The sequence below is a fragment of the Monodon monoceros genome, unplaced genomic scaffold (assembly GCF_005190385.1).
Source record: "Monodon monoceros isolate NGI ecotype Baffin Bay Population unplaced genomic scaffold, NGI_Narwhal_1 Super_Scaffold_20, whole genome shotgun sequence".
NCBI lineage: Eukaryota > Metazoa > Chordata > Mammalia > Artiodactyla > Monodontidae > Monodon > Monodon monoceros.
Window position 1 is genome coordinate 29,020,084 of NW_021703777.1, and position 17,046 is coordinate 29,037,129.

General features: G+C 42.6%; 1 protein-coding gene across 11 annotated transcripts in view; it reads left to right on the top strand.

Moving 5' to 3' along the window:
- The first annotated feature begins 483 nt into the window (after positions 1-483).
- The window catches only part of DCLK2 (doublecortin like kinase 2), a 152,709-nt gene continuing 136,146 nt past the window's right edge, over positions 484-17,046 (top strand). For 10 of the 11 annotated variants that reach the window (XR_003795583.1, XR_003795584.1, XM_029235182.1 and 7 more), the window contains exon 1: positions 484-1,064. Coding sequence is in view for 9 of the 11 variants with exons in the window: in XM_029235182.1 (XP_029091015.1) it covers positions 644-1,064 (421 nt within the window). In the remaining 2 variants the exon portion in view is untranslated. The remainder of the gene's footprint in view (positions 1,065-17,046) is intronic. The other variant, XM_029235189.1, reaches the window with a different exon arrangement.

Sequence of the window (17,046 nt, forward strand, 5' to 3'; positions counted from 1 at the left end):
GCTAGGGCCAGACTCCGGGAGGGACTGGCCTGCACCGTGCTCTTGGCCCCAGCCAGCGCGCGCCGCCCCTCGGGCAGGGCCTGGAGGCGAGCGAGGCGGCGGCGCGGCATTCCGGGCCTCGGGCCGGGCTCGTGAGCGGGCCGGGGCCGGAGCCGGGCCGACGCCCCAGCGGCGCCTCTCCCACGCTCGCGGCCCCTCCCCCTCCCTTCCTTCCTTCCCTCCTTCCCCTCGGATCTCCCGGGAGCGGCGGGCGGACGCGAGCCGCGGCGGGCGCCCGAGCTTTGTGCGCGCCCGCGGGCCCGGGGCGAGCTTCGGGCGGCCCAACTTGGCGGCGGCCGGCGGGCTCCCGGGAGGGAGTTGTGAGGCGTGGCCGGGTGGAGGAGGCGCCTGGGGGGGCGTGGGGCTCCCCGGCGAGCGGGAGGGACAGAGCGAGGCGCTGCGGCCACTTTTAGGGGAGCGCGGGCCGGCCGGCGCCTCCGCGGCTCCACCTGCGAGGAGAGGGCGGGATGCCAGAGCTGGGTGACCCGGCGCTCTGAGGCTGCTCGCAGTTAGACGTCCCTGAGCCGGTGCTCGCCTTGACCCTGGGCTACCTGCAGGCTTTGGCTGGGACGTGTTTCGTGGGGGCGCCCCTGGAGCAGCCGTGATGGCCAGCACCAGGAGTATCGAGCTGGAACACTTTGAGGAACGGGACAAAAGGCCGCGGCCGGGGTCGCGGAGAGGGGCGCCCAGCTCCTCCGGGGGCAGCAGCAGCTCCGGCCCCAAGGGGAACGGGCTCATCCCCAGCCCGGCGCACAGTGCCCACTGCAGCTTCTACCGTACGCGGACCCTGCAGGCCCTGAGTTCGGAGAAGAAGGCCAAGAAGGCGCGCTTCTACCGGAATGGGGACCGCTACTTCAAGGGCCTGGTGTTTGCCATCTCCGGCGACCGCTTCCGGTCCTTCGATGCGCTGCTTATGGAGCTCACCCGCTCCCTGTCGGACAACGTGAACCTGCCCCAGGGTGTCCGCACCATCTACACCATCGATGGCAGCCGGAAGGTCACCAGCCTGGACGAGCTGCTGGAAGGTAGGAGGGAAGGCCCGGCGCGGCAGGTGCGGCCCCGCGTGCCGACAGGTGCACGCGCACTCCCGGCGCTGGGGGAGCCTGCGGGGGATTTTCTAGGCGGCCGCAGGAGTTGTGCGGCTCTGTCTTCTTTTCCGCAGGCTCTATGGGTGGGGCGCGCTTCCACATATACTCTGACTGTCCTTCCCAAAAGATTTGCCTTAGAAAAGAAAGAAATCCTAACGGGATTTGGTGACATCTCTTAAGATTGGCGGACTTGCTTTTGTTTTTTGCTTTTTTGAAGTGCAGAGTCTCACGTGAGGATCTGGGTAACCCTCTAGCTCATAAGCTGTCTGTTCAGCCCTCTGTGTGGAGCTCAGTGCCGGCACCTGTGTTTCAGTGTTCAGGACCCTGTTGCACCTGCTCTACTCAGAAGCCGTGGTTGTGAAACACTCTAGGTTGGCTTTCCTGGTTTGCCTTGCAGCAGAAGTTCCATCAGGTCAGGAGGGGCGATCCAAGACAGTGGTTCTCAACCTTGGTTGCATCTTGGATCACTGGGGACTTTAAGAAATATGGGTGTCTGGGTCCCATCCCCGGATACTTGGATGTAATTGGTTTGGCGTGTGGTCGGGGCATCTGGAGTTTTCAAAGCTCCTCAGGAGATTTGAATGTGCTGCAGAGATTGAGAACCGTTGTGCTAAAGGGTTTTCCACGTTTGGTTGATAATGAGGTGAATCAAGGTCAATCTCTCCTGCATCCTCCCCTACTGAAAGTAGCTAGTTAGGGTGACAAAGGCCATTGGAATCAGCAGTTGGGGCCCCTTATAAATTAGGCCTAGGGTGTCAACCATGCTTGACTCGAAGGGACTGCTTGGCTGTATGTTGTGTCATCCTTGAATTCCTGCAGTATTTACTCTTCTTTCACTTCAGGGAGAGAAAGCATTACTAGTAGTTAAGAACCTATATCCAGAACTAAACACCACCCATAAAGATCAGACAGAACCCAAGTATGTGCTGACTGTGTGTTTATATACAGTCTGCTCTCATGCATCTTTCTTAATGCAAATGGCACATATTGCTATGGTAGTCATAGCAATGTTGGCTTGGCAGGGGAAGGAAACTGAACTTGAAGCCAACTATTTTTCTTATATTAGCACATCATGTTCTTATGTTCTGAAGACACTGCTGTCCATTTTACACATGGGGAAACTTAAGCAACATGCCTTGTCATACAGGACTTGCAGTATATGGCCTTTCGTCTACAATTCACTTTTAATAAATTGATGTAGCTACACTGCGGAGTCGTGAAAGTGGTTGAGATTCTATTTAGTCACTGTTACCAAAAGTCTTCCCTGCCCTGGCTAGATGAGGACCCAGCCAAAACTAAGTTGTCTTTTGAGAGAGAGAGAGAGAGAGAGACTTCACAAATTCTCCTGCTCACTTGAGTGTTTTGGTTTTAAAGGCTTCCGGAGGAGGTTTTGCTTTATCCTGTTACATACTTAAAAGCTACATTTGCTTAGATATTTCAAAACTGAGTAATGAATTTTCTGATTGACCCAAAGGTAGATTAGTAGCCCTGTGGAAGGATCAAGGCAATGCCTTTTTTACTTAAACACTCATTACTCACATGCCCTTGGGATACTGTGCCTGGTGTGGTCTGAGGAGGGACAGTAGTTTTAATATCCTTCTCAGAAGTAATTTTAACAGTGTATTTGCTACATGAAATGAATGTACTCCAGAGGTGAACATGATCCTAGGGAAGATGGTCAAGGTGTCCATTATGCATATTAAGTGAGAGCACATATTGTACATTGAGTTTGTTATTGCCCAAGTGGTGCATGGTCCACTGAGTCTAATTCTCAAACTGTAGGTTCAACTATAAATTGAAGGTTGATAAATATCCTTTGAATCATTCATTCACTGATTTGTGGAGGAGGGGGAACCATAAGCATATGTAGAGTCCAAATTACACCACAATATGAAAAATAATGATAGAACACAAATATTTGCACCATGGAAATGTTTCCCTAGTATGGCCAATTGCCCACTTGTTTCAAATACAATAAAATTACATTTTATTAAATATACTACAAATACTGCAAAAGAAGAAAATTTGAGCACTTCTTTTGTCATAGTGGCATTCTGTCTGACAATAGATCTTTGTCTAAGTCTTGAATTTCCCACAAAGTGAGTGGAATACCCTGTTTCTAGGCGGTTTTTAAGAAAAGAACCATCAGTGTTTACTATCAACTCTTCAAGAATTTAAATAGTTTCAACTTTTAGTTAAAATTGTGTACTCGAATGTTCAGATTTATCATGCAGAAGAACTAACCAGCTACCTGTGAAGTTATTCTTTGCATCAGTAAAAATAGGTCTGTGGTATTTCCCATGTTGTCAAAATTGACTGTTTCATCTTAGTTCATCATTTTTAATAAAGATTCTCTGATAGTATTTTTTTATACCATTATGTTCAGCTGATCTCTCATTTGCCTCTTCCATTCCATGCAATTTGTAGTTTAGGAGAAATTGTTTTTCCCAAAACGTTGTTTTCCTAAAATGTTTTCAGTGGAGAATAGAAAGCGATGACTCAAGATAGCTAGGCATGAACACTCACTCAGAGCCTCAGTCCCTTTGAACTCAGATGACAAAAGAAATTTGCATGGCCCAGATTTTTTTCTTCTGCCCTTGAGAGTCTCTGGAGACCAAAGACTGTTCAGGTGTAGGCTGGTACTCCTGCGCTACACTAAACCAGCAGGCATTTTGAGCCCTATTGTTTTAGCTCCCCTTGCTGCATTAATTTCAATGAGTTGGTGCTGTGCGTCCCTGTAATCCTGTTTAGTCTTTACAACTGGATGGGGACCTCCTCTCAAAGGAGGACTGTGAGTCATAACAGTCAGTACTGGGAAAATCAGGTTGAGCTGTCTGAAGCCATGAGCCAGCCAACCGTGTCACATCTCTGATAGACAGCTGAAGATGTCTGGATGGCACCTTCCTAAGTTCTCAGTCAGAACTCTCGGTCTTAGTTTTTTTTTTTTTTCCGTGAGTGTTCTCTTCTTCAGAACATTTAAGCTATAATTATTTTGATGTCCCAAAGAGAGATGCCCAAGGACGGTAGAAACAATGTGTGACCAAGTTGGGGTACCTAGGTTCTGTGGATTTGAGAAAAATTCGCCTCTGTTCTCAGCCTTAGTGACCTTTTCTGTTGAAAGAGAGGTTGGCAGATCACCTAAGTTAGATCCTTTCTGGTCTAAAAGTATATACCCTTCCCCTGCCTAAGTGGTTATTCATTGAGTGTCTGATGGCCTGGGCTGCCTTTCCCTACCCAGAACCTCTCTTCCGGAAAATCGACAAAGCTGCAAATGTCCTACACAGCAGGGAGTGGGTATATGCCTCTGATGAAGTGTTTGACAGGAGCCAAAAAATTAAGAGCTACCCGTCTCTGCCTCTTTCATTCCAAAGTAATATGTCAGTTTATGTTGTTTATACCTTTTACTTCTCAGTCACCAATAAATAAACTGATTGGATTTTTTGGCATGTGAGAGAATTTTGATTATTTTGACAGGTGACACTTCCATTCTTCCATTAAGTTAACTTGAAAACTTCCATTAAGTTAACTTGAAAATTAGCTTGAATTAACTTGAATTTAAGAAAAATAAAGTTCTAAGAAAATCAAGCATTTGAAGTTTTTGAGATTCTCCTACTAAGCCTAGTTTATTGAATCTCTTTGGTTATTCAGTCTCTTTGAAAGTGTTAAACCAAAATATGGTGACAGTTATATTTAAGTAAAAATGAGTTTACATTTAAGTAAAAATTAAGTTAACATTTAAGTAAAAATGCATAAGAACTCAGATTATAGTTTTTATCCCCTTGAATGATAGATTTTTAGAGTAATAATAGAAACTGAGCTCTTGGAACTTGTTACAGTGAGGAAGGCAACATAAACCCATGAGATGTAAGGTATTTGCACATAGTAGTCAAAAGCAGTACACATTTATATAAGGCAAGCATGATGATTGGACACAGCAGTTTAACATTGAATCATCAGCCTGCAAAACCTTCTCTACCTGGCAGACTCCTAGATCCTCCTAGATCCAAGACCCTCTTCAAATATCATCTTTCTATGAAATCTCTTCCCAGACCTCAGGGGCATTGGTCTCAAACTGTTGTCGATTGAGAGCATAGTTGTCGTTTCAGGTGCTGGGGGTACAGTTCTAGAATGCTCACATTCTAGAGGGAGAGAGAGAGTGAACACACACACACACACACACACACACACACACACACACACACACACAATGGTTCCAGCTGCAGGGCTGTAAGTGAAGTGGTAATGAGGTGGGGCAGGAGGACCACACTGGCCAGGACAATGGAAAAGGATTGCCAGAGGAACAGATGTTGGAACCAAGGCCTGAGGTCAAGCTTAGAACTCTGCCATTTGCTTAATCACAGCATTTTTCCTTTCCTCTATTGTAACACTTACCTTTATAATTACAGGTATATTGGGTCTGCTTTTTGCACTAGACTAAGCATGTCGTGAGGTTAGGGATCTTGGACACAATGTTCATTAAATAAATAGCCCAGGAAGTGACTTTACCTCTAAGTCTCTTGATTGTCAAGGGAAGTTTTGTATGAATTAAGTTTGAATAGGGTTGTTTCTATGTATTTGTGAAAATATGTATTTTGAAAAATTGGATTATAGTCCAGATAAATCAGAGATGCTCTGCTGACTCATCGCTGTGGAGAGAATGACTCTTCCTCAGTACTTGCTTCTATAAATCTGATTGTTTTCTTCTTCTCATTTCCTCAAAACAGGGGAACTTAGGTCTGCTCTAACGCAGCTGCATAATAAGCTCTTTCCAGAGGTAATGGGAAGAGAAATTTTCATTTGCAGAATAAAGAAGTCTAAAGGGTTGGGGGAAGAAGGGAAATACTTGGGAGAGCATTTATGAGATGAGGGTCAGACAGAATGATACACTGGTAGTTATAAGAAAAGATCACTATTTCATGAGGTTTTAAACTATGGAAATGGACATTTTATGGCCCTGTCATATGAAATAAGGGAAACTAGATATTCCCTTGACTAGTGATTGTCAAACTGCTTTCCTCATTGTAGAGAGGGCCAGGGGAGTTTCTCTGGGTCTGTACTGCCTGGCTAGGTCTCTTCTCATCCCTACTCGCCCATGCTCCTACCACTTCTGTTTTTGTCTCTTCTATTGATAAAGTAAACCATTACCCTAAGGATTAGGGATCCTATTCTTCTCAACATTGCTACCATTTTTTAGATGTTTTATATGCAATCATTATGTGAGATACTTTGTGTTTTATCTCACCCTTGTTATCCCTTATGGAATATGGCTGCATTGTCTTCCCCATTTTGCAGCTGGGGAGACTGAGACTCAGAGGATAGAGAAATTGTCCCCTTGTACCAGTCAGAAGAGGTGGGGCTGGAACCTGAGGCCTTTCTCCTTGGCCTTTCAACTTCTGTATTCTTAACTGCTATGTTCTACCACCTGTGAGATGGGGTCCATTCTGACCCCTGAAGTGTGCATAGGTCATGTATCAGCAATTTAGAGCTGCATCACCGCTGCAGCCAAACCTGTTAGTTATTTATATTTGGAAAATGAAGATGGTGGTAGTTCATCGGTCACTGCAGATGTAAAGACAGTTTTAGGATGTTTTGTGTATGGTTCCTGAAATGAACCATACATTATCCTATACACCGTCATAGTAGGGTCTCTGCATTCAAATTCTGCAGAGTTGTCTTGCTTGACTTTGGTTTCCTTATCTGCAAAATGAGGAAGGTTAGGTAATTGCTAAGGCTGCTTCCCCTTTAAAGTTCAGTGATCTTGGGAAATGCTTCTGGAAGTGGGAAAGAGAAATGATCTGTCTGGCTCCATGTCTCTAAACGTTGGCCAGGTTTTGTGATTGAATGTGGTTACCTGGGTTTAGATGGAGTTCTTAAACCCTCAATAACCTATAGGAGGCTCTTCCCCATAGAATCTTCTCAGGAAAGGGAAAATTATGTACAGGCCCATTGAGGGCTGAGACCATGGTCATTTTGTTAATTCATTTATCCTAACAATAAATACTTCTGGCACTTGATGTTTGATGATTAATTTTACTTTTGTGCCATATATAAGGTATTTTGATAGGTGGGAATAGGTGGATATTGGTTTTTAAAAAATCTTTCTTAGTTAAGACAGCCAGCTGGACAGTTGGCTAGATTTGCAGAGGTCAAATAAGGTCATGCAAAAGGCAAATATTCCTTGCCCCTTCATATTTCAGTTTTGAAATAAGTTTTTATTCAAGAAAAAAGGGATGCAGTATATTAGTATGTTAACAATTTATTAATTTCACTAGTGTCTGAGATGCCTGATGTGATTTTTCTCTTTGGACATCTTTCATAATCAAATTTTTGTACCTTTATTTTGAATGTATGTTTAAATCCCAGGACTATTCTAAGCCCCCTAATATTTTCAGCGTCTGCTTTGAGTTTGTTCTCTGACGTAGCTAAGACTTAGTTTCGTTCATCTTTTAGCATTCTTATTTTAAGCATTGTCTTTAGAAAATTTATTTCACATATAGTTTAAATACAATCTGCATTGTACAATACTTTTTTTTTTTTTGGCTGCATTGGGTCTTCGTTGCTGTGCGCAGGGTTTCTCTAGTCGTGGAGAGCGGGGGCTACTCTTCGTTGCGGTGCACAGGCTTCTCATTGTGGTGGCTTCTCTTGTTGCAGAGCACAGGCTCTAGGCGCACGGGCTTCAGTAGATGTGGCATGTGGGCTCAGTAGTTGTGGCTCGTGGGCTCAGTAGTTGTGGCTCACGGGCTCCAGAGCACAGGCTCAGTAGTTGTGGCACACGGGCTTAGTTGCTCCATGGCACGTGGGATCTTCCTGGACCAGGGCTTGAACCCGTGTCCCCTGCATTGGCAGGCGGATTCTTAACCACTGTGCCACCAGGGAAGTCCCTCTACAATACTTTTTAAATTCTATGAGTTGGAAATATAATTTAAGGCTAGAATTTAGATACTCTTTCATTCATTGACATGCTATAATTTTTGCTCTAATCCAGGCTATTTTACCCTGTTTGCCATATCTCTTGCAGCCTGAAGCAGTAGACTATCCATATTGTAATTTGTCAGAAGCTACTACCTTCAAGACAAGGAATGGGAAAATATTGATTTGTGAGATCAACTTTAGTACTTTTGATTACACTATAACATTTACTGACGTCTCAACATAACTAAAATAATCTACAGTTATGACCTACTGTGTTACCATTTGTTTATATGTTGGTTAAATTATAATCACTTGCAACCAAAATGTATCACAATAGAAGTTTTAAAATTGTCATTGATTTATTTCTTCTTCCACTGTGTAATGTTTTACAAACCTCAGATTACTTTGTTAATTTTTATGTAATAACAATGTCATTATTTCTGAAAGGCAGGGATTGATGCTCTCTTCCCCAATATCCTTGTCCATTATTTTGGTCTCTTAACAGTATTCTACCTCATCTCTTAAGGAAGCAGGAAAAGAAAAAGGAGTTATGGAAACTTACTACTGGTTATACTCTTCATCAAGCCTCTGCAAAAGAACGAACTTGAGAAATAGCCTGACCTAAACTCATCTCTTCTTAGTTTAGTGATCAAGGCCAATAGCTGGAAGGTTCTACATGAACCTTGTAACACTTAGCAGAGTCCTGATGAGCAGTGTCTCTTCGATAAATGGGAGTGGTCCTCAGCATCTGAAACCAAAATGTGCGTCCTTGTAACTTCCCCCCGTAATTCTAGAGCCACTGTTTGGAGCTACGTAAGACTCCAGGTGGAGCAACATGGCAGCCCTTCAGACATTTTATGACAGTGGTCATGCTTTACTGTTTCCCCCTTCTGCCCGTCCCCTAAACATCACTACTCTTTTTTGACAAACATCTGGTTTCTGAATCCTTCATCACTTGCACTGAATCTTTTTGAGCTATTCTCACTATTGTCACTTGCTTAAAACTGGAGCCAAGTCTTCCTCTTAGACTCAAAGTGAGATTTAAAGGGTTGGAGGGGTGGTGGTGAGGGAGGAAGGTCTTAAGCAAAGATCTCCAGAAGCTGGGGAAACTCTGTTGAGGGAGGTTTTTACCTCTACTCAGATGATGAGCCAACTGAAGGACTGACCCTATATCCATTATGTCCCAGTTTACTTACAAACAAGTGTAAGATGGGCACATTTTGGTTTGAAGATCTCTTTCTCAGTATCCTTAAAATTGCAGTGTTTCTCAAACTTTTGCAAGGTTTGGGATAATTAAAATTGAAAAACAATGTAAAAATCTAACAACCAAGTTGCAGAAGCCCAGCATTGCCTTAATTACTTTAAATACATTGTCACTTAAATATTTATGAAGGTAGATGTACTTATGCATATAGCTCTTACACACCAATACAACCCAAACAAGACAACCTAAAAACCAACAAAACTGTATAACCAATAAAAATGCAAAATAGCAACATAAAGCTCCAGATGCTATTTGCTCAAACTAAACTGTTCCCAGTGTGACCATGGTGCTGAACGCTGAGTTTGGTGTGCTGTATTTCAGAATGCCATGTGACGAGTCAGTTTTGCACTGCTGACAAGCCTTCATTCCCGCAGAGTAAAATTATGTCCTCTGGCCTTAACTCTCTGTGCATGTCTTGTACATATAGTAAGTCCACTTCTTCCTCATTAACTCCCAGCAAAGTTACACCACTTGATGCCAAAGGAGTTGAGGCTGTGGGCACGGAGTGGCCTGGCTGCACTTGATTTAGAAATAGACATTCAGATGTTCCAGAATAAGATGATATAAACATTTTGAGTCTTATCATCAAATTAACTACAGAATTGGGAGTTCCCTGGTGGCCTAGTGGTTAGGATCCTGGGCTTTCACTGCCATGGCCCTCAGTTCTATCTCTGGCTGGGAACAGATCCCGCAAGCCACGCGGCGCAGCCAAAAAAAAAAAGGACAGAATTAAAATTGCCAAGGTGAATGCTTGTAGATTGTGGGATACAGTTGGCTCAGGTTTGAGCAGCAAGAAGACAAATAATGGAGATTAGGTAGAATTTTTTTTTTCAGTGGGTAAGCTTTAAGGCTTTTTGGTTAGTGAGTAGCATTTTTGTTTTTACTTTTACATAATTTCTTTGGTCTTAAGTTAACTCCTCCCAAATTTCAATGCTGAAGCGTGGATTTGTGGGCATACTTCTTCCTACATATCCAGATGTTCAGTGTAATGTCTCCACACCTTTCTCCGTGGAAGATATCACAGTCATTTTCAGCCTGTTGCCTTCAGATGTGTTGAAGGGGCACTGGTCTTAGGGGTAAAAGATCTCATCTTGTGTCCTCAGCCCCTCCCTGTAGGAAAGGCTGTTACATTCATTTTGTGAATGCGCCAGCAGTGGTCCAGAGATAAACCAAATGAATACAGAAGGGAACAGCATCCAGGTGAGAGCAGTGTACTTTATGTTACCATGCTGGTTCCCATAAGGTTAAATTCTGCACACTGTACAGTTTGGGTAGAAAACCCAATAAGCTGTTCGCCACAACAGAATAGTAATCAGTCTGTCTTTTCTTTACCCTGTATTCTTCTGAACCAGCTGGGTGTGGGAATGTGTCCTTGATGTGCTTTAGGTGGAGGTATTCACATTATTGTCTACCCGATAGGACAGTCTCACAGATGCTGTACTTCATTAAGGACATCAAACCATCTTGTAGATGCAACATACCCAAATTTATTTTCCTTGGTTACATTCCTTTGGAAGTAATTTCTTTCTCCATTTTGGAAGTTGGGAAGGAATTTAGGTTTTTAAGATTTTTGCAAATATTAGACCTTAAGTGTCAGCCATACTTTCTTTTCTTTCCTCTTTGTCTTTTCTCTGTTACCATATTTAATCTGTGTGTGTGTGTGTGTGTGTGTGTGTGTGTGTGTGTGTGTGTGTGTAGGGAGGCTTTTCCTTAAGCTTGATGAGTCCTTACACTTTATTATTATTTTTTTATTGGAGTATAGTTGCTTTACAATATTGTTAGTTTATACTATACAGCAAAGTGAATCAGCTATATGTATATATATATCCCCTTTGTTTTGGATTTCCTTCTCATTTAGGTCACCACAGAGCACTGAGTAGAGTTCCCTGTGCTATACAGTAGGTTCTCATTAGTTATCTATTTTATACATAGTGTCAATATCATATATATGTCAATCCCAGTCTCCCAATTCATCCCACCCCCCACCCTTTACCCTTTGGTATCCCATATGTTTGTTCTCTACGTCTGTGTCTCTATTTCTGCTTTGGAAAAAGACAGTCTATACCAATTTTTTCAGATTCCACATGTATGTGTTAATATACGATATTTGTTTTTCTCTTTCTGACTTACTTCACTCTGTATGACAGTCTCTAGGTCCATCCATGTGTCTACAAATAGTCCTTGCACTTTAGACTTGTAAACAAGTTTTCTTTTTCACCATAAAGTTCAGTGCTTGCTTCTGCTCCAAGAGTTAGGTATAGTCTCAATGTCCAAATTTTGTATAACTGATTTTCTGCCGTAAATGTGAAAAAATAGTTTGTAATTACAAGCTAATTAGTGGTTTTAGGCAGTTAATGTAAGTATTTTAACAGAGGTGGATAAGAGAGTTTCATAGTAACTGATAGAAAAGTAGGCTAAAACATTCTGTTGTGGAACTTCCAACTGTGTAAATATGCGTTTAGCTATTTGTAATTTCTAACAGTAAATTGACATTTTAAATGTTAAGGGATTATTTTGATTTAGCTATTAAGATATATTTTGTATATAATACACACACAAACCCATACACACCCACACACATGTTCCATTGATTGAAAGACACAGTGCATTTATTGGACTAAAATATGCCATGGACTCTTGGTGCTTTGATGGTGTGAAGTGAAAAAAAGAGCTTGGTAGGTACTAGGCAGCCCTCACAGCTTGCTTGTTTTCCTCTGTGCCTTAGTTTGCCCTTTGATGGGGTAGAATGACCTAAGAGTGCCTCAGACCACACATGATGTCCTCAGGAGCCTGACCTGAGCCTCTCACAGTCATTGGGTGTCAACACCTACACTGTGCAAATGTTTTACCTAGAAGTTATGCAAATCCAAACCGTGAGACCTACAAGTTTGTTTTGGAAATATGCATTTTTGTCATGACTTTGACAAACATCTTTTGAGTGCCTGCTGTTGGTGCTGGGCTAGGTGTGGGTAACATGAAGAAGGGGACAGTCAGTCAGTCAGTGTTTTCAAGGAGCTTCCAGTCCAGGCAGTAGTTTGTAACCAGAGATTGTGTTCAGAGTCACCTGTGAAGTTAGGAAGCCTTACTCACAGGTTCTGGTGCTACCTTCCAGTGATTCTGGTTCAGTTGAACTGTGGTGAGGCCTGGGCAACTGTGCTTCTACAACAAAATCACCTGACGAAAAAAGATTCTTCTCTAAGAACCACCGGAAGAGACAGATAAAGAATAAAGGATTATGAGAAGTTAACATATTGTAGCCTCAGGATACAACAAGTGAACACAAGAGTGACATAATTTTTAAAATTATGAAACACATATCTATAGATATGTGTTTCATGTCATATCTATAGATATCATAAACACATATCTATAGATATCATAAAACATACACGTACAGCCCAGTGAGTTATTATGAAGTGAACACCTTTGTGACTACTATCAAGAAACAGAGTATTGGGAATTCCCTGGCTGTCTAGTGGTTAGGACTTTGTGCTTTCACTGCCAGGGCCCGGGCTCAATCCCTGGTCAGGGAACTAAGATCCCACAAGCCACATGGCATGCTCCCCACCCCAAAAAAAAGAAAGAGAGTATTGCCAGCATCCGAGAAGCTCTCCCTGTGTCCCTCCCTAGTTACAACCCTTCCCAAGTTACGGTAGCCTGACTCTTGCTTTTCTTTATATTTTTACCACTGATGAAGGCATCCCTAATCAGTATAGTTTTACTTTTGTCAGTTTTGAACTTAAAGAAATTAAATCCTACTGCATTTTATTCTTTTGTTATCTTTTGATCACCGTTATTTGTAAAATTCATCCAAGTTGTTGTGTATAGCTGGCTTGTTCATTTCCATTACTGCATAGTAGTAGTACATTATATGAATATACCACAATCTGTGTGTCTGTTCTCTTGCTGATGGATATGTGGATTGGTTATCATCTTTGGCTACTGAGCCCATTCTATGAGTGAGTGAGTGTGTGTGTGTGTGTGTGTGTGTGTGTGTATATATATATACATACTCTGGTGCCCATATACAGCAGTTTCTCCAGGGTATTTTCCTGGGGTGGAAACGTATATATTGTCAGCTTATCTATCACTAGATAATGCCCACCTGTTTTCCCTAAATGATTGAACCAATTTAAAGTACATGGAAGTTCCAGCAATATATCAAAGTTCCTGTTGCTTTACCTCCTTAGCTGGGGTGATTAATCTTGACTGGTCAGTAAAAAAAAAAAAAAAAGGTAAGGAGAGAGGAGGAGGAAGGCTATTTCAAGCATGTAAGAAGGAATGAGGATAAGAGGGTGTGACGAGTTTGGAAGGAAAGGGCAAGTACACTGGTGCGACACTAACTTAGGAGCCTGTGGGAAAGTGGTGAGAGGTGAGATGGAAGTATGTGAATACGCTGGGGAGTTTGGTCTTTATTCTAAAGGCAGCGACGCCGGCAAAAGATAGCAGATTTACATTTTTTTTAACATCTTTATTGGAGTATAATTCCTTTACAATGGTGTGTTAGTTTCTGCTTTATAACAAAGTGAATCAGTTATACATATACATATGTTCCCATATCTCTTCCCTCTTGCGTCTCCCTCCCTCCCACCCTCCCTATCCCACCCCTCTAGGAGATCACAAAGCACCGAGCTGATCTCCCTGTGCTATGCGGCTGCTTCCCACTAGCTAGCTATTTTACGTTTGGTAGTGTATATATGTCCATGCCACTCTCTCACTTTGTCCCAGCTTACCCTTCCCCCTCCCCATATCCTCAAGTCCATTCTCTAGTAGGTCTGTGTCTTTATTCCCGTCTTACCCCTAGGTTCTTCATGACCTTTTTTTTTCTTAGATTCCATATATATGTGTTAGCATACGGTATTTGTTTTTCTTTTTCTGACTTACTTCACTCTGTATGACAGACTCTAGGTCCATCCACCTCACTACAAATATCTCAATTTCGTTTCTTTTTATGGCTGAGTAATATTCCATGGTATATATGTGCCACATCTTCTTTATCCATTCATCCGATGATGGGCACTTAGGTTGCTTCCATGTCCTGGCTATTGTAAATAGAGCTGCAATGAACACTTTGGTGCATGACTCTTTTTGAATTATGGTTTTCTCAGGGTATATGCCCAGTAGTGGGATTGCTGGGTCGTATGGTAGTTCTGTTTTTAGTTTTTTTAAGGAACCTCCATACTGTTCTTCGTAGTGGCTGTGTCAACTTACATTCCCACCAACAGTGCAAGAGGGTTCCCTTTTCTCCACACCCTCTCCAGCATTTATTGTTTCTAGATTTTTTGATGATGGCCATTCTGACCGGTGTGAGATGATATCTCATTGTAGTTTTGATTTGCATTTCTCTAATGATTAATGATGTTGAGCATTCTTTCATGTGTTTGTTGGCAGTCTGTATATCTTCTTTGGAGAAATGTCTATTTAGGTCTTCTGCCCATTTTTGCATTGAGTTGTTTGTTTTTTTGTTATTGAGCTACATGAGCTGCTTGTAAATCTTGGAGATTAATCCTTTGTCATTTGCTTCATTTGCAAATATTTTCTCCCATTCGGAGGGTTGTCTTTTGGTCTCGTTTATGGTTTCCTTTGCTGTGCAAAAGCTTTGAAGTTTCATTAGGTCCCATTTGTTTATTTTTGTTTTCATTTCCATTTCCCTAGGAGGTGGGCTAAAAAGGATCTTGCTGTGATTTATGTCATAGAGTGTTCTGCCTATGTTTTCCTCTAAGAGTTTGATAGTGTCTGGCCTTACATTTAGGTCTTTAATCCATTTTGAGTTTATTTTTGTGTATGGTGTTAGGGAGTGTTCTAGTTTCATACTTTTACATGTACCTGTCCAGTTTTCCCAGAACCGCTTATTGAAGAGGCTGTCTTTTCTCCACTGTATATTCTTGCCTCCTTTATCAAAGATAAGGTGACCATATGTGCGTGGGTTTATCTCTGGGCTTTCTGTCCTGTTCCATTGATCTATATTTCCGTTTTTGTGCCAGTACCATACTGTCTTGACAGCTCTGTGGAGGATGAGGGGGCCTCATGAACTACTCTAATCTGGGGAGAAAAGAGAGGGAGCAGGGTTGAAGGGTTGGGTTCCAGAGATGCTTAGACTAAGTCAACAGTTTTGCTAAATCTGTTGAATATGGGGCAAAAAGAAGAGAGAAAGGAGTTTTGGCTTTTGCCTGGGTGACTGTGTAGGTGGTGATTTCGTTAAGTTGGGGAATTCCAGAAGAGAAGTATTTGAGGTTGGGTGGCAGTCATGGGGAGTGAAGTTAGTTTTAGACTTGTGGTACATGAGACAGCTGTAGATGATCTCGTAGAGATGCTCTTGAAGTGGTTTGAACGCAAGAAAGGACTGGGCTGGAGATGTCCCAGAGTCTGGGTGGTGATTGAAGCCGTGGGATGTGGCTGCGCACAGTCTAAGGAGGATGAGGTGGATGCAGGGGAGAAGGGGGGATCCTGAAAAGCAGACCGAGAAGGGGCTACCAAAGAAGTAAGAGGTAAGCCAAAAGAAATTAGGTCCTGGAAGCTGAGGAGGAAAAGGCCCTGCAGGACGAGAATCGTGACTGGTGTCCAGTGCCCTCAGAAGACACCAAGGGAAATTACAAGAAGTGCTTGGCATTTGGCAGTTAGGAGAGAAGTGGTTGGGATCAGGGTGTTTCAGCCCGGGGAGCACAGGTGATGCTGCAGTGGCTTAAGAGCCGATTGTGGGCGAGGAAGTGGGAGAAACTAGATGAGGAGCTGGGCAGTGAATGGAAGCCAAAGCACATTAGGTGGAGGGGGGCGAGGAACGAAGAGGGGTAAGATCTGTGTGCGCCACAGTGGGAGATACTTATAAAGTCCTGTGTAGTTAAATGGAGGAGAGAAGGAGAATGAGCCTGAAACCTTGGCACGAGGAGCAGGAAGGACCCAAATGTTGCGAGAGACTTAACGTTGAATAGGAGGAGGGTACCCTTGTCACTGAAAAGGGAGAAGAGGCGGGGAAATTGGCACAGACTGAAATACATCTGTAGGGATGACGGTTTTCAGAGAACAAGGAATTGGGGAGTTCCTAGCTTTTAGTAGCCTCTTGCCTCTTAAATAGGAGGCCATTCATTTGGTTGAGTAAGGATGAAAGTTAATGGTTAACAAGTACCCAGGTTGTATTACACAACTGTTGACAATTGGTTTGTCAACCTGCTAAATATGAAGTAATGCAGAGTGTCTCTGAACAGATGTTAGTGGTAGGAAGCCATAGGCATGCTGCTGGAGAGAGTCAAAGGAGGTGGAAAGACTTTCTATTCCACACTGTGCTTGAAAACAGTAAAGGTGTATAACCACTTCCTGCTTCTGTCCATCCTCTTTCTATACAGAAAACAGATCCTCTTTTTTAAAAAAAAAAAAGTTAATTGAAGTATAGTTGACTAACAATATTAGTTTCAGGCATATAACATAGTGATTTGATATTTTTATAGATTGCACACCATACAAAGTTATTATAAAATATTGGCTATATTCCCTTTGTTGTACCTTACATTCCTGTGAATTATTTATTTTCTAACTAGTAGTTTGTAACTCTTAATCCTCTTCACCTATTTTGCCCCTCTCCCGACTCCCCTCCCCTCTGGTAACCACTAGTTTGTTCTCTGTAACACAAATCCTATGTAGTATTCATGAGATCATTATTTACAAAATGATTTCCCACCAATGTCTTATGGTCAAAGAACTGCTTTTAGAGACACAGAGAGGGAGAATATGAATATGTCTGAGTGTGTG